This window comes from Hemicordylus capensis, chromosome 5 (genome assembly GCF_027244095.1).
Source record: "Hemicordylus capensis ecotype Gifberg chromosome 5, rHemCap1.1.pri, whole genome shotgun sequence".
NCBI lineage: Eukaryota > Metazoa > Chordata > Lepidosauria > Squamata > Cordylidae > Hemicordylus > Hemicordylus capensis.
The window spans coordinates 36,362,065-36,385,543 of record NC_069661.1 but is presented as its reverse complement, the minus strand read 5'-3'; the positions used below and the strand labels follow the sequence as shown (position 1 = coordinate 36,385,543).

At 42.9% G+C, this 23,479-nt stretch overlaps 2 protein-coding genes across 17 annotated transcripts in view; one reads left to right on the top strand and one right to left on the bottom strand.

Moving 5' to 3' along the window:
* Positions 1–7,862, top strand: part of LEF1 (lymphoid enhancer binding factor 1) — a 148,002-nt gene extending 140,140 nt beyond the window's left edge. For all 13 annotated transcript variants that reach the window (XM_053252494.1, XM_053252497.1, XM_053252498.1 and 10 more), the window contains one exon: positions 6,701–7,862. In XM_053252494.1, coding sequence (XP_053108469.1) covers positions 6,701–6,780 — 80 coding nt within the window. In that variant the 3' untranslated portion in view covers positions 6,781–7,862. The remainder of the gene's footprint in view (positions 1–6,700) is intronic.
* Positions 1–23,479, bottom strand: part of HADH (hydroxyacyl-CoA dehydrogenase) — an 80,044-nt gene that overhangs the window by 39,438 nt on the left and 17,127 nt on the right. Inside the window, exons 6-9 of one of the 4 annotated variants that reach the window (XM_053252509.1) lie at positions 22,689–22,761; positions 15,734–15,850; positions 12,935–12,976; positions 6,654–6,913 (exon numbers count right to left, since the gene is read on the bottom strand). In XM_053252509.1, the coding sequence (XP_053108484.1) occupies positions 12,948–12,976; positions 15,734–15,850; positions 22,689–22,761 (219 nt within the window). In that variant the 3' untranslated portion in view covers positions 6,654–6,913; positions 12,935–12,947. Of the gene's footprint in view, positions 1–6,653; positions 6,914–12,374; positions 12,846–12,934; positions 12,977–15,733; positions 15,851–22,688; positions 22,762–23,479 lie in introns of those variants that run through there. The other 3 variants (XM_053252508.1, XM_053252507.1, XM_053252510.1) reach the window with 3 other exon arrangements.

Genomic DNA, 23,479 nt, shown 5'->3' with positions numbered 1-23,479 from the left:
CCGCGGAGGCAAGGCCCAGGAGGGGGGAAAGAAAGTGGGAGGGGCAGAAGTGGCAGTGGGGAGGAGAGGGGGCTGGGCAGAGACTGGGGCAGAAGGTGGGGGGAGAGGTAACCGCCGGCCTCAAAGAGCGCACAGATGCTCTGTGCAGGGTCGGCTAGTTAATACATATTTATTCATAAGCGAACCCAATGGAAATAACAAAAAAACATGCTTCTATGTCAGTGTGCATTGGCTTGGCTCGTATGCCCCTCCTAAAAATTCACAGTGGAGGAGAAGGCAAAACCTTGTTGGACACGTCTTGGGAAAGAAATTACAGCCTCTGATCTCTGCATGTCAAAAGTCTTCCAATTTATGCACTTTTCTTCCTGCCAAATTTCTCAGTGTTATCTTTTAACTAGGGAGCTTTAAAAAAAAAAATTTCCAACTTTTTATTTCTGAGGAACAGTTCCTCATTTCTCTGCTGAAGTCAGATTTGCACTACAGCATAAATGGCAGAGACAGCAGATCTTGTTGTGGCTCAGGCTCAGGGTTTCACATATGCTAAAATGTGACTCGCAGCGCTTTGCTTTGAAGCTCACCACAGCCAGGGAGCTGTAATTGCCGTCTTTGATTGCGCCGACTTCACTTATGGGTTGGGCTTTGCTTGGGCATGCCTGGCTTGGCTAGACTTCAGCTGCAGCCCTCCAGTGAAGCCTTAGATGTGGGAAGTCTTCAGTCTCTGTAGCACATGCCTGTGGTTTCATGAAAAGAATCCTGGCTTGACCTGTTTTATATCTGTAAGGCAACACCATCCCTGTTCCTTTAAGGCTCTGATCAGCCTATTGGCAGAGAATGGAAGCAACTTCCAGTTTGTAGCTTATTCTTGCAGGGGTTTGGGTTATTATTTTATTAGTAGAGCAAGGCAAGAGTTTTACTTCATGGACTCATTCAGTATAGCTCCTGAATTCGCTGTAACATTATCTGGCCAATACAAAGAAAAGAAAAAGATGAAAATCCAAAGCAGAAATCTTGAACTTGGGGTAGTAGCCTGTGCAAATTTGCAGCCACCTTTATAGCCTTTGCTGGAAACTGAGGGAGGGAGGTGGAAAGTGGTTATGGAAATATGAGGCCAATCGGGGGATGGTGGTTCTGAGGTAAAATAATAATAATAATAATAATAATAGCCCTCTGTTCCCAAAAGTGGGCCCTTTTTATTATTATTATTAGAAATAATAACAACAACAACAACAACATTTGGCTACAGGTAGCTTGTATTTTTTTGCAGATGTTCCAGTGTATCAGCAGGGATGATACACTGGAACATCTGCAAAAAAGACAAGCTACCTGTAGCCAAACATTGGTGGGACCATAAAATTGAAAAAGTTGAAGAAAATGAAGATGTAAAAATATTATGGGACTTCTGACTACAAACAGACAAACATCTGCCACACAATACACCAGATATCACTGTAGTCGAGAAGAAAGAAAAACAAGTCAAAATAATCGACATAGCAATACCAGGGGATAGCAGAACAGAAGAAAAAGAAAGAGAAAAAATCACCAAATACAAAGATCTACAAATTGAAATTGAAAGGCTGTGGCAGAAAAAGGCCAAAATAATCCCAGTAGTAATTGGCGCCCTGGGTGCAGTTCCAAAAGACCTTGAAGAGCACCTCAACACCATAGGGGCCACAGAAATCACCATCAGCCAATTACAAAAAGCAGCTTTACTGGGAACAGCCTATATTCTGCGACGATATCTATAACAATTGACAATAAAATTCTGGCATCCCAGGTCCTTGGGAAGGACTCGATGTCTGGATAAAACAAACCAGTCAATAACACCTGTCTGACTGTGTAAACAAGAAATAATAATAATAAAAAGGGCCCACTTTTGGGAACAGAGGGCCAAAGCAAGGCCACGGACATTATTTTAACCTCCTCACTTCAAAGACAGGCTGCTGGTAAGAGAAGGGGGGCGAGGGAGGAAAACGGGAACCATCTCACAGAAGGGCACTTCATTTCCTTCAGCAAGGAATGCATTCCTGGCTGGTAATGGGGAGTCGCTCTGAATTGCAGGGCTTGTGTCAGACTGCCGTGAACCACTGGCCTGGCGCCTCAAGGCCGTTCCTCAACAGGAAACAGAATGTTTTAATGTAAGACTTAAGAGGAAAACCTTCCCAGGAAGAGCAACCTGGACCAAAGCTTTGAAAATCTGGGATGAAAAGGCCCAAAGTAAATATAAATCGGCAGGGTGCTCTCTCTCCACTGTTGCCTCGCTGTTTGCTTGGCCTCTCCTTCATGCTCCTTGGAAAAGTAAAGCCGCCGTTCATGACTCTTTGATCCCCAGGTCTTCTGGAGCAGGGCGGGTGGGGGGAGAGAGGCAGGAAGAAGAGGCCTTTCCCCCCCTCTCCAGTTGGGGGTAGGAGAGTTTTATGAGGAAATAGGAACTAGATTAGTCAATTGCAGACCACCTCTGTTGAAAGCAGGGCTTTTCCAGAGAGCGCTTGACTTGGCTGTTTAAAAGGTCACGGAGGCTTAAGCGAAACAAATAGTAAAATAGAATTGTGACTCCTGTCACAGCAACAGGTGTAAATTGTTTCATGTGAGTGTAGGGAAGGGGGAAATTGAAATAGAGATTGCCTCAGGCTATGTGTTTCTGTAGCAGTTAGCGTCCAGAAGTGTGTGTGTACGCACTCAACGACTTCTGTGTTCATGCATGCCCTTGTTTGAGATCTTATCTGATCATGTACATTCATGGTGTAAATGTTAGGGATGCGCACGAAACTGATTTTTATCGTTTCAAGCTTGAAACGAAACACAAAACACTCTAAATGTTTTGTTAAACCAGTGGTCGACCTGGTTGTTTCAGTGAAATAACTCTATAAACGTTTCAAGTGTGTTGGTCATAGTGAACCAGCGGGCAATTTTTAACCTTTTCCCCCAAACCCCCATAAGATCCTTAAGGGTTAGGGGGAAAGGTTAACATTTGTTTAAAATTGCCTGCTTGCCCATTCTTTTCATCAGTTGGGTGGTAGGTAGCACCCATCATGCCCTACCATACAACCCACTTTGGTGTCCCTAGGAGCGATAATGTTTCTATCTTTCCCATTGTTCCCTATAACCAGAACAAGCTACACTTGTAGAGTGCAATGCATTTTGCAACCCTGCCTTGAAAAACACTGCAGAAGCACACTGTAAAAGGGAATCTGTCCCCCAAAACATACATTTCAAACACAGTCCAAAAATGGCCAAAAAAGAATCACTGACCCAGAATCTACTGCCAGCCACAGAGCCTGAGCTGCAGTTACATCATTGGCACGTTGCTCAACACAGGCAATTATGGCTCCTTATTTCCTAGCCCTGCAACAGCTGCCACAGCAGCACCCTTAGCAGCAAGCATAGCCATAAGCACAACTAGAGCAACTTCAGCTCTTTTTGATTGAGTACACCTTGCAATGCAGATTGCAGAGCAGTGAGTGAAGCACAAGTTAATCTCAGGGCCAGACATGGAGCTCATCACAGCAATCACCAAGAAATATTACTGTTACTTACACACACACACACACACCCCTACCCCTACCCGCCACTGTCCATTTCTTGCCACAACACTATCTCATAAACAATACAAACCACAACTCATAGAAACCACAAACCACAACTCACCCATGTTCTGTCTTTGTCAGTCTGAGATCCAGCAAAATCAGAGAGTTATAGTAGCAATAGTACAGCATATTATACTTGCTGAGAAAAGAAAACCACAAAATCAAACCTACCTTCCTCTTCTCCTGATTTATCCTCTACAAGAGAGGTTTAAGGGCTCTCTCTACCTCCCAGTCCCTTTGAATACATTTTGAAATTCCCTTCAAAAGTGTCTCATGTCCCTCCTCCCTCCCCGCAGCCAATGGGGGCACAGTTGCCCATGACAACACTTGATTTGTATGATAAGCCCGAAAAGAAAGGAGATCACAAGCCACATGGAAGCCAATGCCATAAAACCAAAGTGTGCTTGCAGTGTTTTGATCAAAACGGGGTTGAGCTCAAAACAGCCCAGTTCTAGTCGAAATGTTTCATGATTGAAACATTTTGCCCATCCCTAGTAAATGTATTCATGGTGTAAAGATTAGTGCTTGGAAGGAAGGAAGGTCAGTGCAGTTTCTCTGTATTTATAGAGGTTTGTAACACAAATATCAATATTTTTCTTGCTCCGTGGGTTCATGTGACAGGACATGTTGCTGTGTTCAGTAACTTTAGGATCACAGTGTGCTGAAATGCATGCATTTCATGTTAACTGAACTGGTACACGGACTTGAAAACAGCAAAATATTTTGTGCAAGTCCAAACACTTAAAATGCAACTAGAGCATTTTAAATCTTCAAAATGCCATTAGGTCATTGCAGTCCTGTACACTAGTATAGAAAGGTTGGCCAAAGACAAACTCTGAAACAAAACCGAACAAGCATTTGGAGATCCCAACACTGCAGTGTAGCATCACCATTCTTCGTGGTTTGTGCCTCATTATGAAGGGAATCCACATGTATCCACCCAGTATTAGATGCACATATGGAAAATACACAATCTTCCAACAACAAGGTTTGATGCTTTAGTTGGTGTGGTGGTTTATAATTCACTTCTCTGTATAATAAAGGCTGGACTTTTGGTATTTTCAGTTATTACTTCTGCTGTTCCCAGCAGCCACAGCTATCCATATGTGGTGTAAGATAAGGAGTGTACAATTTTACTACTGATCTGTGCCCCGCTACTTTAGTAATTAAGGACATGTGCTATGTACGTATAAGATCCGGTGTCCAGTTCCCAGCATATCTAGTTAAAAGATCTGGTAGCAATGCTGCTGTGCTTGAGCCCTTGGAGAGGTGCTGCCAGTTACAGCCATAGACTATGCTGAGCTAGGTGGTAGGGGTGTGCCGAACCAGTTTGAATCAAACCGGGTTCAATTTTGGACTGGCCTGGTTGAACCAGTTTGAACTTCAACTGGATTGGTTCCCAAAAAGGCAACCTGTCCAAGTTCGAACTGGTCTGGGACTAGTCTGTATCAGACTGAATTGACCTTGTTCAAGGGCTATGCTTGTAAAGGGGAATCCAGCATGGATCCCCCTTTGCAAGCTAAGGGGTGAAGGAATCCTTGAAAAGTGTTGTAAGGGTGGCCAGGGGGGTGGTTAGTGGACACCTTAGCAGCTTTGGTGGCGGTGGCTCCTCTAATCCCCCCAGCGGCAGCCTGTTTCCAGTCTTCCTGGAGGCCATTTGTGTGGTTATGCAAAAGGCCTTCGCACATGCAAGGCGGTCATGCAAGTAGGCCTCCACACATCCATCGAAGCCAGAACTGGCCCACACTGCTGAGGGGGGCACCACCCCCGCCAAAGCTGGAAAGGTGATATCTCACTGCTCCCTCCCCGGCCACCTTTACAACACTTTTCAACAATTCTCCTACCCCTTAACAAGAATAGCCCTTGAACCAGGTGAAACTGGTTTGACCAAACAGACCATACTGCCAGCTGGTTTGGTCAAACGGGCTTGCGCACCGGTAGTTCGGTTTCAATTTGATTCAAATTGGAACCAAACTGCCTGAACCAGTTCTGTGTACACCCCACTAGGTGGACAAATAAGTATGAATCAGTATGAGGAATTATGTTCCTATCCTTTGTGAGCCAAGTTCTTTGCCATTCTGCCACTCATATATTGGTACTGCTAGTCAGCAGGGCCTTGTGGCCTTTGCATTAACCTCTTGAAAGATGTCTCCATCATAGCCTAGTAAATAGAACTTAAAGCATTGAATGCTTTAAGAAATGTGGACTGCTTCCCTCCGTCCCACTACAGGTATTTGAAAGGCATATGACATCCAGGCATTGGATGTCGGTGAGGTGTGTCTGCCACTACTTTAAAGACCACATTTGGGTATCTTTGTAAAAAGCCCGGTTCCCATTATCAAGCCATGTTCTCTGAACACAGATGGTGGGGTGAGGGAAAGGGACATTTCCACTTGCCCTGGGCCCCATGACCTCTGCACATTCAGTGGAAACTGTGAACAAAGCTCTTCACATAGACAGCTGTACGCTCATAAGCTAATCTATGCAATGGCTTCCTAAACAACTTGATCCACACCTTCAGCTGAATGTATAGGGGGTGGACCAGTGGTTGGGACCTCCCACCTTCCACACATTCAGTCAGTGGAAGTTGGGAACAGGGCTTAAGTGGAATACTTCAGTCTTTTCCAACAGTGAGGGTATCCATTGTGTTGCTAGGCAATTGTTGCAAATGATGATGTCATTAAAGTTTTGAAATCCAGCTACTTAGTTAGTAGTTCTGTAACAAATTAGCATTTTATCAAGTGTTTGCAAATAATAGGATAACCTAGTTCTTATGAACTTTAAGCAAGTTCCAGCATGAGAACTGAAAAAAACTCAAGATGCCAAGAGTGATATCCCTTTATGCAATTGGTCTGCTGACCCATAATGATGAAGTCCTTGGTGCTGGAGAAACAAAATAGATGAGATGTACTCTAAGCAAATAGTGACTAAAAGGTTGATTGGTGAAACTCATCACCAAGTGCAAGAACCCCCTGATGTATGTGATGTTCTTTTAACACTCTCTGAAGAATTATATGAATGCTAATTGGTGGTGCTATTAAACAAATTAATACTAGATAATAAACTGTCTTGATGCAAATATATTTTTTAATTGGAGCTTCTTGTGTTCCCTGCAGGTGGGAAGAGAAATGCTTTCTCAACATGCAAAGCAAAGGCAGCAACATCAGGGCCCCTCCTTGAAATGGAAGCTTGTTAAATATCCAGGCATGTCCTTCATCTGCACAGACCAACCACTAAGGAGGATGTCTAGGATGTCGAAACTTGCCCTGATGTCACTGCTAAAGACAATCACTGCCAGGCCCCTTCGCTACCATGGAGTCCCAAATCTGCTAAAATAAACAAGAGCAAGAAGAGCATTTCAGAACGTCCCCGGTCAGCTTTTTGTCTTCGCTCCGCCTTACACTTCTACGTTTGTATCTCACATGTTGTCTATCCTGAGTCAGCAACAAAACAAGTTGGGTGGCTTTGCTTCACCCAACAGAATGATGTAAGCCAGCAGTAGCTCCCATCTGGGCCCTTCACACCGAAGAAACAAAATTAATTTGAGGAAAGCACAATCCAGTTTATTTAATGGTGCATAAGGATCAATTTTGGATTTTAGCTTTTTAAAAGAAAACTTGAATGCTTTTTATGTTTTATTTTTTCCTTGGTGTACATTTTTTTTTGTCTTGGAGCTTTGAAATAAGCATCAAAGCCCCCAATTCCCTCTCTCCCTCTTTTTTTTTTTTAAGTAAAAGAAAATTGTGTGTTTTTCTGCAAGAAAGAAACACTCTATTCAGAGAACTTGTGGCTTTTTAATTTTTGGTTAACAATTTGCAACAGATAATCCCTCATTGTATGTTGATGCTACGGAGTCCTAAAATACTAAACATAACTATCAGCTGGTCAGTAGCCCTGTCCACCTCCTTCACTTACTCTGTGTGTGTGTAAAGGCAATGCATTTCATCAGATCTGACTGCAGTGAGCTCTCCTCTTTGCCGACCCTGAATTTCCTTGTAAAAAAGAAAAAGCCCAGCACTTGAATTATTATTACTTCAATTCAAATGTTCTGTATTTGTATCTGTTTTTGTTAGCCTGTTTAGTGGGATTTTATGCCAGTTGTTGAAATGAGCATTGATGTACCCATTTTTTAATAGTTAAGGCACAGCCTTTGCCAAAAAAAACCCTGTCAACCGATATATATTTTTTGTCATTCCAGTTTTGAGTTAATGTGCTGAGCATTTGTTTTTTGTTTTTTTAAAAATAAAAGCTTTGTAATAAAACTACAAAAAAACTTTCTGTTCAGTTAAAACGAGTCTTCATTTTCACTCACACTATTACATTCATCTTGTGGAAGGCATTGTATTATCTATTTGCAGTGGTACAGCACCTTGACTTACAGAGAAGCCTTCCACCTGCTCCTTGCACAGTGGAACAAGAAGCTCTTTTTTTTTTTTTTTAAGCCTCTTACTTCATTGTAGCTGTCTGTTGTGTATTGTGTGGACTGCTGAAATCTGAATGATTGGAAGTGGAGTCTGTGTCTGCTTGTACTTGCGTTCAGAATGTTAAACCACAAAGGGCTGTTGGCAAAGGATACCTCACAGAGTCTGAATGTTGCTGCCCTTTTTTCATAGCAGCCCACTCTGCTTGTCCTTGTTTTTATCCTGGCATCACTCAGATAGTCTCCTTGTCCTTATTGGAAGTTTGTGTGCCACAGTACTGAGAATGTTCTGCTGTGGATAGCTGACCTACAGTCTGCACTGTCCCATGCCTCCCTGCTGATGTGAGCTGGTATTACAGGCAGCTGTGCAATTTAGGCATCTTGAGCTCTAGAGAGCAGACTGGTGGCTTTCGCTACTTGACTTTGAATGAGACTGCCAATTGATGGTATCTGTGCACCAGTGTTTGTTTGCTGCGTTTGGATCTGGTTTCAACATTCAGTTACACTGAAAGCATAATCTAGTAGAAACTTGGTAAAATCTATTTGGACAGATGGTGGTTTACTCTAATAGGTGTACCAGTAACAAAGAGTGTACTACTGGTAGTTTCCACTTCTAAAATTATTGCTAGCCTTGCATGGGTAAACTGCTAGGAGCCTTAAAGTAGGCTCCTAGAATACAGATATTTCCACTCCGTTACATTAAAGGCACAATCTAGTACAGGTGGCCCTCATTATTTGTGGGTGTTCCGTTCCTGCCTATTTCTGCAGATAACAAAACTGCAAAATAGAGACCTTAACCCTATGAACAGAAGTTATTTCCAGCTACTCAAGAACCTCAGGTGAAAATATCCCTATTTTCACCCCATGGATAAAGAAACTGGGTACCTATGACCCAAACGTAGATAGACAAGACTTCAGGTGCTGGGACCACGGGGTAATGAGGGCCACCTGTAATATTAAGATCAACCACAGTGACAAAGACCAAAGCAAGACTTCAGGTTATCCAGTCTTAAGACGGTTTCATTTTAGTTAGTTACTTAGTCCTAATAAAGGTATTACTAGATTGTGCCTATTGAATTCTCTTTAGTGGACCAACTCAAGTACCTCTGACTTCCATGTAGGCAAGTTAATAGTTCAATATGTTTAACTTTCTCTGTCTCTATTTAAACTGTCAGCAGAGATTATGAAGTTTAAGTCTCCATTTTCTAAGCTTTTATGTATGAGGAGGAGCCTCTGGGGAAAGAGCCCCTGGTGGCGCAGTGGTAAAACTGCCGCCCTGTAACCAGAAGGTTACAAGTTCAATCCTGACCAGGGGCTCAAGGTTGACTCAGCCTTCCATCCTTCCGAGGTGGGTAAAATGAGTACCCAGAATGTTGGGGGCAATATGCGAAATCATTGTAAACCGCTTAGAGAGCTCCGGCTATAAAGCGGTATATAAATGTAAGTGCTATTGCTATTGCTAAAGTAATGTTGAAGGGTTAGGGTTATGTTTTGTGTGACATGAGCAACTGATGTTTAAGGTAATTTATGTCTAGCATAATACAGCGGATCCAAACTAATCCAAACTACTATTGGATTGGGATAGTTACACACACAAGCTCTGTGTATCAAGCATTGGATCTTGTTTAGCACATTTGAAGCATGTGTTGATTGTAGTAGGATGCTACCAGATGTGTGTTCCTACGGAACAGATTGATGATTGGGGCATGGGCAAGGTCCTCCTTCTAGCTAGGGAAGGAATTGGACAGTATGGAGTTTTTCCTCTTACAGCTCTTCTCTTGCTCTTGTCTCTTTTTGGCTGGGAGGGGGGTTCTTCTTCTTTATCGGGCCATGTGCGCCCGAGGAAAGATGGCGACGCCGCTTAGCGTTCATCTCGCTATCTTCCTTATTTCTTTCCTCTCCCCCGTGCCCTCTGATAGGGAACCAGCCAGGGTGACTTCAGCCTGAGAAGGATCCATCCCCAGAACAAAAAAGGGAGAAATTTAGCTCACCAAAGGCGATGGAAATGGATAGAAGAAGAGGGGCAGGAGCCCTGTGTGTCTGATCAGGAGCGTAGACAGGAAGGAACTGGGGACAAACCTGAGCATGCTTGGAAAGGTGGGCGGACCTACGACATCTGAAAGACCTGAGACTTCCTGTCTATTAGGAGCAAAGGAGTGGAAGATAACCTTATGTAAGCCGTGACCTCCTACTTCGAGGGAGAATGAGTACTTGCTCATCTAAGTGGTTTTTCTTCCCAACCAAGGCCAACAAAGTGGCTTTAGCAAGCAGATATCTAGGTGTTTCTATCCTACCAGCTGTCAAATGCCCAGTTCTCTAGGGGCATGAGACACATCAATGCTCATAAGCTTGTCTTAATTTTTAGAGGGCTTATCTCTTTTCTATAGGAAGGTTGAGCTGCTTACAAATGCAGAATAGTTGTAGCTAAATGATCTAGGTGCCATACTTGGTCACTTCTTCAGGCAGTGTCAAGATCTCCTCAAAGATGCACGTTAGAGATCTTGTCTTATCCTAGTCAAAGGGCCAAGAAGATTGTACCCTGCCATCAAAACTGCTTATTACTGCTAAAGCCCTGAATGCTCCAGGTTACCTGAGCGTGCCTGTCTCTGCTCGTTATGATCATCAAGAGCAATCTGTCTTTGGGTGCCACCAGTTTGTCTGTTGTCCAACATGGAATTGGACCTTCTCAGTTCTGCCCCTAGATATAAAACACACTCCCCGTGGGTGTAGGAGGTTGTCATCCCTGGAGGCTTTCAAGACAGCAATAGAGACCCACCTCTTCAGCCTGGCTTTAAATAATTTTACATGAATTTAATATTTTAAATGGTTTTATTTTGTGGTGTTTATATTTTAGCTCTGTTTCTGACTATACCACCCTGAGCTATTTGGATGAGCAGTATATAAATGAAAAACCTAACCTGAGTTAGACTATTGCTCCTAATGAAGAAAAAAAATATATACTGAGGCAGCAGCACTCAAATTTCACATTCAGCAAAAATAGGTGAAGAGTTTTGTAGTGCTAAGTGAGAATTTTTGCCATTACAGTTAAACCACTGCAAATACAAGAGAAATTGGGTATTTTAAGTAAATTTACATTCTAAATAAATGATTGGATCACTAAGAACAAGAACCTTCAGGTTACTACAGCAAAGCAGCTCCTTCCTTGTCTAAAAGATGTGGGGAGGAAGAGCAAACACAAAGTTCTGCTTGAGCTAAGTGAAGTGCAAGTCAGCTTTTGCAAACAAAATTCATACAGAAGGCAGCCTTACAGTTTCACACTCAGTTTCTCCAAAGGTCACCTCAACTAGTGAGTGAGTTCAAGTTTGGTCCAATAGTCAGTGACTGAGATACCACAATACAGATGCTGCTATGCTTTCCTAATACAAGTTCCAAAGGTGCACTCTTGTAGAAATGCCAAAACTGAACAAGAAGAGACTTGTACAATGGTGCAATTTCAGCATTTCCATAACTTACATTATGAAGATGTAACAAGGTCCACATTGCACTAAATGCACCTAGAGTATTGCCTGGTATGCTAGCCAGCGTTTCAAGCGGCATTATAAAGCCCTTGCAATTTTTCACTTAATAGAAAGCTATTGATTTTGCATAAGAGGGAAGTTTCATTCCTCCTCTTAGGAAAACAAACTCAGCACCTCTGTGGGTTAATGAACTGCTGTTTTAGATGGTTTTTAAAGAAAGGTGTTTAAGCCTATGTTCTTTCAAGGGAATGGATTTTTAAAAACAACAACACACCAAGTCATGATTTCTTGTTGCTGTTATAAAATGGAGGTTGCACATTTTTTACAAGTACAAGCATCAAATTAGGAACATAGGAAACTGCCTTCTCCAGAGTCAGACCATTGATCCATCTAGCTCAGTACAGTCTACACCGACTGGCAGCAGCTCTCCATGGGTAGAGTCAAAAGTCTTTCCCAGCCGGCCCTGGGGATGCCAGGGAGGGAACCTGCGATTGCCTGCATGCAAGAGTGCAGATGCTCTGCCACTGAGCTACGGCCCCAACTCCAATGGCCTTTGGCTGGAGTTGTAATCCACCAATATCTGTGGAAGCCCCTGCCTTAAGGCAACTATTTTACAGTTTGCAAAAGTGTAGTTCTCATTCAAACGTAAACCTGGGCAAACCTTGCTTAGCAAAGGACAATCCATGCCTCCTACCACAAGACCAGCTCTTCACCCACAAAGTGGGATGTCTCTATAAAGAGAGTATAGGTTAGTGTTCCCTGCATTTGCTACTGAATAAAATGCAGATGCAGAACTGTGATCCTACTTACTGATTCAAAGTGACACACTGCCACCTAGTGGACAAAAGTCCACATAATTTTAAAAGCAATATAATGTACATATATCAAGACTATCTTAGGACTATTTTATTTGCATTAAAAATAAGTTTACCAACTTAGCAGGTTCTTACAAGCCCATGCACTCAGAGCCCAGTTGGTCTTTGGGACAGTACCTTGTACCTGAATAAAGCAGGCTTATGAAGAAAGGCACTTCAGGGTGTAAAGCTCTCAAGGGAATACATAATCAACTAAGAAAAATGATTGTGTCTTGGCTATTTCAATCAAAATGTACAGCATAGATGGTGCTGTCATTTTTAAAGGCCCTGATTAAGCAAAATTCCAAGTGCACTATGGAAATACCAAGATGCATATGGGTGGTTATTCTTCTGTAGATAAACATGGCACATTCTGCACCCCATGGAGTTCATTAGTATTTGTAAAATCCTTCTCCAGTCTTCCTTCCCAGTTTCTTCTCCTTTACCAGTTGGTTCAAGAGTGGGCTTGGAGCAAAGCGGGGGTTGTCTGGCTCTACCAAATGCCATCCTGGTGAGAAGGGGGGGGGGGGAAGGTAAATGGTTACCATTGTACAAAAACTCAGCTGGATAGACTTGCAGAAGATTTCACTCTCATACCTTTTCCAGCTCTTCACTCACAGCTAAATTGGAACAGGCATTCTGTAGCAGAGGGAAAAGCTGGATTCAACGCCTGATCAAAGAGTTCTGAAACTAAATATTAAAATTCCACACAAACACTGGAATTCTAGAAACCCAGGACCAGCTCACCTTTAATGTAATCTTGGCACCCATATTCAAGGCTATGCCTTGATATTCTGCTTGGGGTTTGGTGATACTTCCTCCCTGAGGCCGACACCTTTAAGCTGGCAGAGTCTCAGGTCTGAATTGAAGTGCGGGCCTTTCTCCTCTGAGAAATATGCAGAATACTAGCCGACCCCACACGCTCTTTGGGGCCGGCGGTTACCTCTCCCCCCCACTTCTGCCCCAGTCTCTTCTTCTGGGCCCAGCCGCCTCTCCTCCCCACCGCCACTTTCTGCCCCCCTCCCGGGCCTTGCCTCCGTGGCTGGGCTGGGCCCGTCGCTGCCTCTGCGGCCAGGCCTGCCGCTGCCATGGTGACCAATCCTCCTGGGTGCGCCTCAGCCAATCAGCTGGGCGCTGGGATGCACATTCCAAGGCACACCCAGGAGAATTATATATATAGATAACCTTTAGGGTCATGGCAACTAACAGCACTAGAAAATACCAATACAACTGCTTAGTGATTAAATCAGAATGGCAACTATGGACAGGGTTTTAAAAGTCATCACAACTAGATGACAGGTAGGCAGATTTAAGACTTCCATGAGCTACATTTTTTTTTTTGGCGCTAGAGCAATGGGTGTTACCAGAATGAAACAGTAGCTTGGGAAGGTGGAGCCACTTACAAAATGGCAGAATGTAAAGAAGTTTACATTGACAAAGTCTAACATCAAAATCCCTAAGTTCCAGGAGAATTTTGCTGCAGGACAGGTGAGGAGCAAGAGAAGCTGCTTTGGGGAAGGAATTAATGGGAGAGAAAGAAAGAGCCTCCCTGTTTGCTTGCAGTGAGATATTAGAAGTGGTACAGCCGTGGCCTTAACACTCAGCCAGCCAATCGGATTTGTAGTAAGAGAAGCAGGCCCAAACGTCTGGAGAACTACTTTGTTTATTATATGTTTACATGATCCCCACTGCACGTTAAGGTCATCTGGGGAGTTCCGTCTCCAGTTACCACCAGTTCGTTTGGTGGCAACACAGAGGCGGGCCTTCTCTGTAGCTGCTCCAGGGCTGTGGAATGCACTCCCAGCAGAGATTCGTAATCTTAATTCTTTACTGACCTTCAAGAGAGCCCTTAAAACCCATCTCTTTGGCCTGGCCTTTCAGGGTTTTTAATTCGTTTTAATTGTTTTAATGTTAACCTGGTTATCAGGGTTTTAATTGTTTTGATAGTTTAATTGTTTAAGATGTTTTTAAATTGGTGTTTATATTTGTATTTCTGTTTTAATTGTTTTTAATGTTTTCTGTTTTTTAATTGTAAACCGCCCTGAGCCAGCTCGGAAGGGCAGTATAAAAATCGAATGAATGAATGAATAATGCCCACACCACCCCAAACTTGCGTTTCTGGGCGGTTCGCAACTACAAAACAAACTAAAACATTAAAACAGTTTAAACCATAATTCTAGTTTAAAGACGCATTTATTCACCCAAGCTTTTAAGACTTTTTTTTAAGCTGTCAGAAATGGGGAGGCTCTTATTTCAGCAGGGAGTACATTCCAAAGTCTTTGGGTGGTAACAGAGGAGGCCTATCCAAGAGGCCACCAGACAAGCTGTTGGCAACCACAGACAGACCTTTCCAGATGATCTCCATGGGTGACGAGGCTCATAGTAAATACAAGATTCTCTTAAATACCCCAGGCCTACACTGTTTAGGGCTTTATAACCAGCACCTTGTATTTTGCCCAGAAACTTACTGGGAGTCAGTGTAGGTCCTTTAATATAGGAGTATATGATCTCTTCAAGATGACCCAGAGACCAACCTGGCTGCTGCATTTTGAACCAGCTGCAATTTCCGGACTACATACAAAGGTAGCCCTACATACAGCACGTTGCAGTAGTCAAGTATGGAGGTTACCAGCATATGTACTACTGTTTTGAGGTAGTTTATCTCAAATGGACGCAGCTGGTATAACAAAGAAATAAACTAAGTTTGAATGCAGAAGAACCCCTGGACTATGTATTTGTTCCTTCCGGGTGAGTGTAACCCCATACAGAACTGGCAGATCAAAATTGTCTCCTGAGTTCCGACCTTGCACAACGAGCACCTCTGTCTTATTTGGATTAGTTTGTTATCCCTCATCCAGCCCATCACTGCCTCCAGGCAGGTGTTTAGAGAGGTTCTGCCTTTTCCTGATGGCTCTGATATGGAGAAATGATTTGTGTGTCATCTATACTGGCAGTTGCCAGTAGTTTACAAACTAGACAAAATTCATTTGACCACTAATCTAGAATTCCACCTTGAATGACAGGGGAAACTTATAAATAGAGGCAAAGTGCCAACTTGATTCTCTCTGGCTTAAAGAGACTGTGTTTCGACATAATTAACTGGGATTCCTCAGGGTCCATGCCACTTCCACATAGTGGAAGCAGACACCACATATAAGCAATTCCAAGAGTAGTCAAATCACATAGAGAGGCACACGCAGAAGAGGTGAGCCTCTTCTACAACTCTCAAGGCTAAAAAGGCAATTCCCCTTGCACTAAGAAGAGAAGTGGAGTTCAACACAGCTAAAAGGTATACAGAATGCCCACTGAATTTTAGACTAACTAGGGATGGTATAACCATATATGTTGCAATTAAGCTTCACCAAAAATAATAAAAAATAAATCCAAGTACCATACCATCAATAATAAATTTAGTAGTATCCAAGCCAACATAGTCCAAGAGTTCAAATGGGCCCATGGGATAGCCTGCCCCCAGCTTCATGGCAACATCAATATCTTCCTTTGATGCATCTCCTAGAAGAATTGGCAGCCACATTAACACAATCCAGCATCCATTTTCCTTTTTAACAATGAGCACAATTCTCCTACATATAGCCTAACAAAACTAATTAGAGCCCTCTGCATGTCACAGGCTCAGGAAAGGTGCAACTGTCCAGAAGCTAGTGACCACTTGCTGTGGATACTGAACACACCAAGTGTTGACCAGCACCAATGCCTTTGCAAAGGTTTTGCATAGAAATCAGATATGTATTCAATACTTATTTGACCCCACAAGAGAGCAGTAAGAGAGGATTTAATCTTCTATCCCTATAAACCCACCAGTGAGGGGGCGCAACTGCAGAACCTGCAGAATTGCAGCAGTCAATTTGCAAAAACAGCAAGTGATGCCCACAAGCAGCCGGGTAATGCGCCCATATCATCTCGCACAGAGGATCATCCTCTGGGGACGGGGACCTCCTAGTAGTGGGTGATTTGATCGTTGGGGGCTTAGAGAGATGGGTTTGCGATCCACATGTAGACCACATGGCGATTTGCCTTCCTGGTGCAAAGGTTACGGATGTCACGCAGCATCTAGATCGGCTGTTAGACAGTGCTAGGGAGCAGTCGGTTGTCATGGTGCACATCGGTGCCAACAATATTGGGAAATGCTGTTGGGAGGTACCAGAAGCCAAATTCAGGCTGCTAGATAGCATATGGAAAGTCCAGGACCCCCAGGATAGTGTTCTCTGAAATGCTACATGATCCTCGTGCAGGGCTAGCCAGACAAGCGGAGCTGAGGGGTCTCAATGTGTGGATGAGACAGTGGTGCCAGGAGGAGTTTAGATTTGTTAGGCACTGGAATACATTTCTGGGCAAACAAAGCCTGAACAAAAGGGATGGGCTCCACTTGAGCCAAGATGGAACCAGACTTAAAATCAAAAAGGTTAAAGAGCAGCCTTTAAAATTATGCCTGGGGGACTGCCGACAGGATCTGGGTAGTATCTGGTTTGGCAAGCAAAAATCCCCTAAGGTGTGAGGGTGCAAATGTTTCAGATAAACCAGAAGGGGACAGAGTAGAACCAGGAGTAGAGCAGATGGAAACACGACAGCTGGCCAAAAAGAGATCACACACGCCAATGCCAGGTAAGATATTCAACGTATAGGTGTTTATATACCAATGCCAGAAGCCTCCAACCCAAGATGGGCGAGCTGAAGTGCTTGGTTGCTAATGAAAACATAGATATAGTGGGCATAACTGAAACCTGGTGGAATGGCGAGAACCAGTGCGACACTGTTATTCCTGGATACAAACTCTACAGAGACAGAGAGGGGAGGATTGGGGGTGGACTAGCACTGGATATTGAAGAAGGGATAGATTCCAAGCTAGAAGACCTAGGAGGACTGGAGTCCTCCACAGAATCATTATGGGTGACAAAACAAGGACTGAAAGGAAGTGTGTTACTAGGGACCTCTGGATCAAATCGCTGGATCAAAACGCTGAGAGTGATCTGGAGTTGGAGAAGCAAATCAGGTGTTGAAAAGAGGCAGCTGTAATAATGGGTGACTTCAATTACCCTCACACAGACTGGGCAAATTCACATTCAGGAATTGACAGGGAGGCCAAATCTCTAGACATTCTAAATGTGCCTTAGAACAGTCAGTTGTGCAACCAAAGAGAAGGTGACCTTGGATTTAATCCTGAGTGGTGTCCTGTACCTGGTGTGGGATGTCAAGAGATGGAGAACCATTGGGGAACAGTGAGCATAGTGTGATCCAATTCAGCTTATATGCAAGTGGAGCACTGCCAAGGCAGTCCAACACACATGTGTTGGATTTCAGAAGAGGAAACCTCTTTTTTAAAAAATGAGGGGATTGGCAAGAAGGAAGCTGAAAGGGAAAGTCAGGAGGATCAAATCCACCAGAAAACATGGAACTTATTAAAAACCACAAAAACAGAAGCTCAGTTGTTATGTATACCAAGAAGGAGGAAAGGTACCACCAAGTTCAGGAGGACGCCAGCATGGCTAACAAGTAGTCAGGGAAGCTATAAAAAGGAGGAAGAATTCCTTCAGAAAATGGAAGTCTTGCCCAAATAAAGAGAACAGGAAGGAACATAAACTCTGGCAAAGGAAATGCAAGGAGGCAATAAGGGATGCAAAAAGAGAGGAGCATACAGCTAGAAGTGTCAAGTGGAATAACAAAAGCTTCTTTAAATATATCAGAAGCAGAAAATCTGCCAGGGAGGTGGCTGGACCCTTAGATGATGTGGGTGTGAAAGGGGATTATTAAGGATGGTATTGCAGAGAAACTGAATGAGTTATCTGCATCTGTCTTCATGGCAGAGGATACTGACCATATACCCTCTCCAGAACTGAGCTTCTCAGGGTTGGAGGCTGAAGAACGGGCCCAGTTTGAGGGGAAGAGTGAGGATGTTCTAGACCAGGTATTCTCAATATTTGGTCACCAGATGCTATTGGACTTCAACTCCCATAATCCCCAGCTGCAGTGGCCTTTGGTTGAGGATTAAGGGAGTTGAAGTCCAATAACATCTGGGGACCCTATATTGAGTATCCCTGTTCTAAACTATCTTGAAAATCTAAAAATTAAATTGTCAGGGCCAGATGGCATCCACCCAAGAGTTTTGAAGAAACTCAAATGTGAAGTTGCTGATCTTCTAGCAAAAAAATGTAACTTGTCCCTACAATCATGCTCTGTACTGAAGGACTGGGCAGTAGTTAATGCAACTCCAATTTTCAAAAAGGGATCCGGGGATGGGGTGGGCGTGGATTCAGGAAATAATAGGCTGGTTAGTTTAACTTCTGTACTGGGTGAACTGATGCAAAGCATTCTTAAGGACAAAACTGTTAAACCTATAGAAGAACAGGCCTTGCTGAAGGAGAACCAGCATGGTTTCTGCAAGGGCAAGTCTTGCCTCACTAGCCTTTTCGAGTTCTTTGAGTGTGTCAACAGGCATGTGGATAAAATTGGTCCGGTTGACATAGTATACTTGGACATCTAAAAAGCTTTGGACAAAGTTCACCACCAAAGGCTTTTAAGTAAATTTAGCAGTCATGGGATAAGGGGACAGTTTCAGTTGTACATTGGTAACTGGTTAAAGGACAGGAAAGAGAGGGTAGTAATAAATGGACAGTTAGGGAAGTAAGAAGTGGAGTCCTCTAGGGATGTACTGGGACCAGTGCTCTTTAACTTGTTCATAAATAATCTAGAAGTTGGAGTAAGCAGCGAAGTGGCCAAATTTGCAGATGACACTAAACTATTTAGGCAGTGAAATCCAAAACAGATTGTGAGGAGCTCCAAAAGGATCTCTCCAAACTGCATGAGTAGGGAACAAAATGGCAAATGTGGTTCAATGTAAGCAAGTGTAAAGTGATGCACATTGGGGCAAGAACAACTTCATATATACACTGATAGGGTCTGAGCTGTTGGTGAAGAGAGAGATCTTGGGGATGACCTCATTGAAAGTGTCAACTCAGTGTGTGACAGCTGTGAATAAGGCAAATTCCATGCTAGGGATCATTAGGAAGGGGATTGTAAATAAAAATTCTAGTTTTATAATGCCCTTATTCATATCTATGGTGTGGCCACATTTGGAGTACTGTGTGCAGTTCTGGTCACTGTTCAGGACATTGTAGAACTGGAAAAGGTGCAGAAGAGGGCAACCAAGATGATCAGGGACCTGGAGCACCTTCCTTATGAGCTGAGGCTACAGCATTTATGGCTTTTTAGTTTGGAAGAGATGACTACGGGGAGACATGATTGAAGTGTATAAAGTTATGCATGGAGTAGAGAGAGTAGACAGCAAGAAATTGTTCCCCCTCTCCAACAACACTAGAACCAGGGGTAATCCCATGAAACTGAAGACTGGGAAATTAAGGACCAACAAGAGCAAGTACGTTTTTACACAGCATGTAATTAATCTATAGAATTCTCTGCCATGGCATGTGGTGCTGGCCACTAGCTTAGATGGTTTAAAAGGGACTTAGACAAATTCACAGAGTACAGGTCTATCAATTTGGTGGCTCAGAGGCAAAATGCCTCTAAATACCAGTTGCAGGGGAGCAACAGCAGGAGAGAGGGCATGCCCTCACCACTTGCCTGTGAACTTCTCAGAAGCATCTGGTGGGCCACTGTGTGAAACAGGATGCTGGACTGCATGGGCCTGGGGCCTGGTCCAGCAGGGCTGTTCTTATGTTCTAAAGCCTTGTCAGAACTCCACCTGAATGGAGCATACACTCAAGATCATGTCCCAAAATCCTTTGCAACATGCTGAGGTTCTGTGGCAGATGCTTAGGAGCTCCCCAAGGCAAGTAAATGCAGAAAGTATTCCCTGAATGTAGAAGGGAAGACTGAAAACCAAAACATAGGCTATTCATGCTTTTGTATGCACAGTGGAAGAGAATTCCACTGGGACTCACCCGTTCTACTGGCATAAAAACACAAATATTTTTACAGCAAGATGCAAACCTACTTAACACATTTGGGTCCCTCAAACTCCTCATAGGAATATAGGAAGATGCCCTATACAGAGTCAGACCATTTGCTCATCTAGCTCAGTATACTGACTGGCAGCAGTTCTCCCAGATTTCAGGCAGGATTTTTTCTTTAGTCTTACCTGGAGATGCCAGTGATTGAACCCAGGACCATCTACATGCAAAGCAGACGCTCTGCCACTGAGTTACAACCTCCATCTTTGCTGCCCGTTATGCCTGGAACTGTCTCCAATAATTCCCCGTGATGCAACCTCTTAATTCCTTTAAATCCTTCCTTAAAACCCAACTTTTCTCTAAAGCCTTTGTCTCATCCCCAGTCCCCATATTCTACAATGTTATGTGTAAATGAAACAACATATTCTTCCTCAGTTTATCCCTGCCTCCATTTTCCTCTCCTCTTGTCAAATTTTAGATTTAAGCTTTTCAGGATTAGGCTCTGTCATGTGTACTTTGTAAAGCAGCATTAGCATTCATGGCACTATATAATTTAGAACCTGCTCCCCTTCCACACACACAGGTTCTGAACCTCTAATCTTGATTACGTTCAAATCAAGATTAAACAACAAAAGCAAGACAACCAAATAAACAACAAAAGCTGAAGTCACGAAAAACAATAAAAGTTAGATCTAAGAAGACGCTTCATCAGAAAAAGCTACTTCCAATGTTTCATCCTTCTAAATGTAAAATAGTTGCATACCTGAGTGCATAAATTATACAACATTTAGCCAAGGAGTTTTATATGACAGAACAAAAGTAGTTTCCACATTGGCACGCCTTTAGTTTTAAAAACTCACTTTTATGAACTACAAAGGAAGCTTTTAATATTTAAAATATATTTACAGAGATCCTGATAATGGATGCCTTTCATCTGTAAGAGGGAGCTGCCTTCCAAATAAAATGTTTAAAAAACAACATTCTTAATAGCAGACAGCCATGGAAAGGGGGCTTACGTCTGAACAGTTAGAGAGTAACTTTCTCTTTAGCTCTTCAGACAGCAAACTGGTTTGTTTGTTTTTTGAAGCAGACAAGACGATTTTCAAGAATTAATTGGCTCTAATATTTGAAAGAAAAAACGAAGTGTCAGAATCCCTTCTTTCTTCCAACACAACTACAAAGAGAGCCAGCACTTTGTATTACCAATTAATCTGCTCCCCACCTCATCATTCTTACTCTGGCCAGCTGCTCTCTTCTTTCCCCATTACCTGCCTGTCCCACTTGATCCAGCTGTCATGGATACCAAAATAAAATCATCCCATTTTCCTTACTTAAGCTACATCTAGAGATTATGACCTTCTTACCTACAGCCTTTGTACCTGAAACTCAAGTATTTTTCCAAAAAGTTTACCAGATGTTTCAGAATGGGTTTTTTTTTAAGCTATCTGTGCCCTACTACCCACCCCCCACCCGCACAAGCATAAGGATTAGTGAAAGAATTTATATCTACTTCGAAGGGGTTACTGTATTTACCTAAAGTTAAGACAATCCACTTTAAAAGTAGAGGTTGAGTTATACCTGCATTTATTTGAAAGGAACAGGACTCTGATATTATAGATCAGGAAGTGGTCTTAAATTCAAAGAACTTGGGAGGGAGGGACCTAGTCTTAGATTCAGGTAAATACAGTAATTATGGATCTGAGTTAAAGGAGCAATAGATCAAAGAAGAAACAGTAAACACATTTTGTATAGAGAGAGAATTGGAATATTATGGTTCTATACAGTCATGATAAATTCTAGGATAAAAAAGGAGATCCAAACCTTTGGGCTTCCTCGCCTGACTTGCTTTACATTACAGTTTCTAAGTACAATGCTCCTTGAACTAATCTTCTTTGTAATCTTTGCTATATTTTGCTGTCTGAAGCTTTATCTATATTTGGTCTATATACACTGTACTAGAACCTATATAAGCAAACGAAGATTTCTCTCAAGTACTTATATTGGTTATTGTTAGTACAACACCGTCATGAGGAACATGCACCCATGTGCCATGTATTCTTTTGGACTGGCTATGTAAACATTCAAAACTCCATCAAACTTCTAGTTCATGTGGTATTTTAAAAATGTGACCCTTGAATAAGATGAGCATACTAGGAAGCACCAGCAGCACAACACCACAAACACAATGGAGAAGGCTCCTCAGAAACCAGAGTAAGTGTCTTGATGAAAAATACACATCAGAATGGATCTAGTGTGGACTTTTCAAGCTGCAGGACTGTGCAAAGGAGTAGGCAACAGGTCAATTCTCCACATATCAGGAACTGCAGCATTTCATATAGACACCTGCGATGCAAAACAGATGCTAGAGGACCAAGTTTAGCAACACCACAGAATAAGCTCTTATCATCAAAACAGCGCATCTTTACCCCTCTCAAAAAGCCGAACTGCTTCCATCAGATACGGCACAAGAAGACTGTTCACAATAAACCCGGGAGTGTCCTATGAACAGAAAGAAAGGGATTAAAACAGACCAGTATTGCAATCCAATGAGGTATTTCAACGACAAAATATTATTAGCTCGTTCTTTTCATGTGCCAAACTTCCTTCACCCAGCCCACTGCATAACATTTGCTTTCCCCTTTTTCATTTCTTCATTTTCCTACAGGATTCCCCTCTTCAGGAAATTCCGACTCACTACTTGCCACGTGCATTTTGGAAAACACGGCTGCTTCTCCTTGAACTTCCCAACTCTACTCACTGCAGTCTGAGCTTATAAACATGGTGTTTTTTTGTTTTTGTTTTAATTTAACATATGGCTGTAGGGAAGCCCCCTTATGGCCACATACCATTTTTGCTTTGTATTTGGAAAAGCAAGACTTCCAACACAAAATGCAAATGTTGCTTTATTATTTATTTTAATTTTGTCTCTAGAGACAAACACTGTACTTGGGAACAGCATGGGAGCTGGACTATGGAGTGTGTCAATGTGGCACGCTGTCATGCTCCCATCTCTCCCTCCACACAGACAGCAGACACAGCCCCCTATGTTCAGGCTAAATGCCTGAACAGGAGAAACAGAGCGATGGGGCTGTAGCTCAGTGGTCAGACATCTGCTTGGCATGCAGAGAGTCCTAGGTGCAATCCTTGGGGTCTCCAGGAAACGCTTCCTGAAACCACTGTGCCACTGCCAGTCAGTGTAAACAGTACTGAGCTAGAC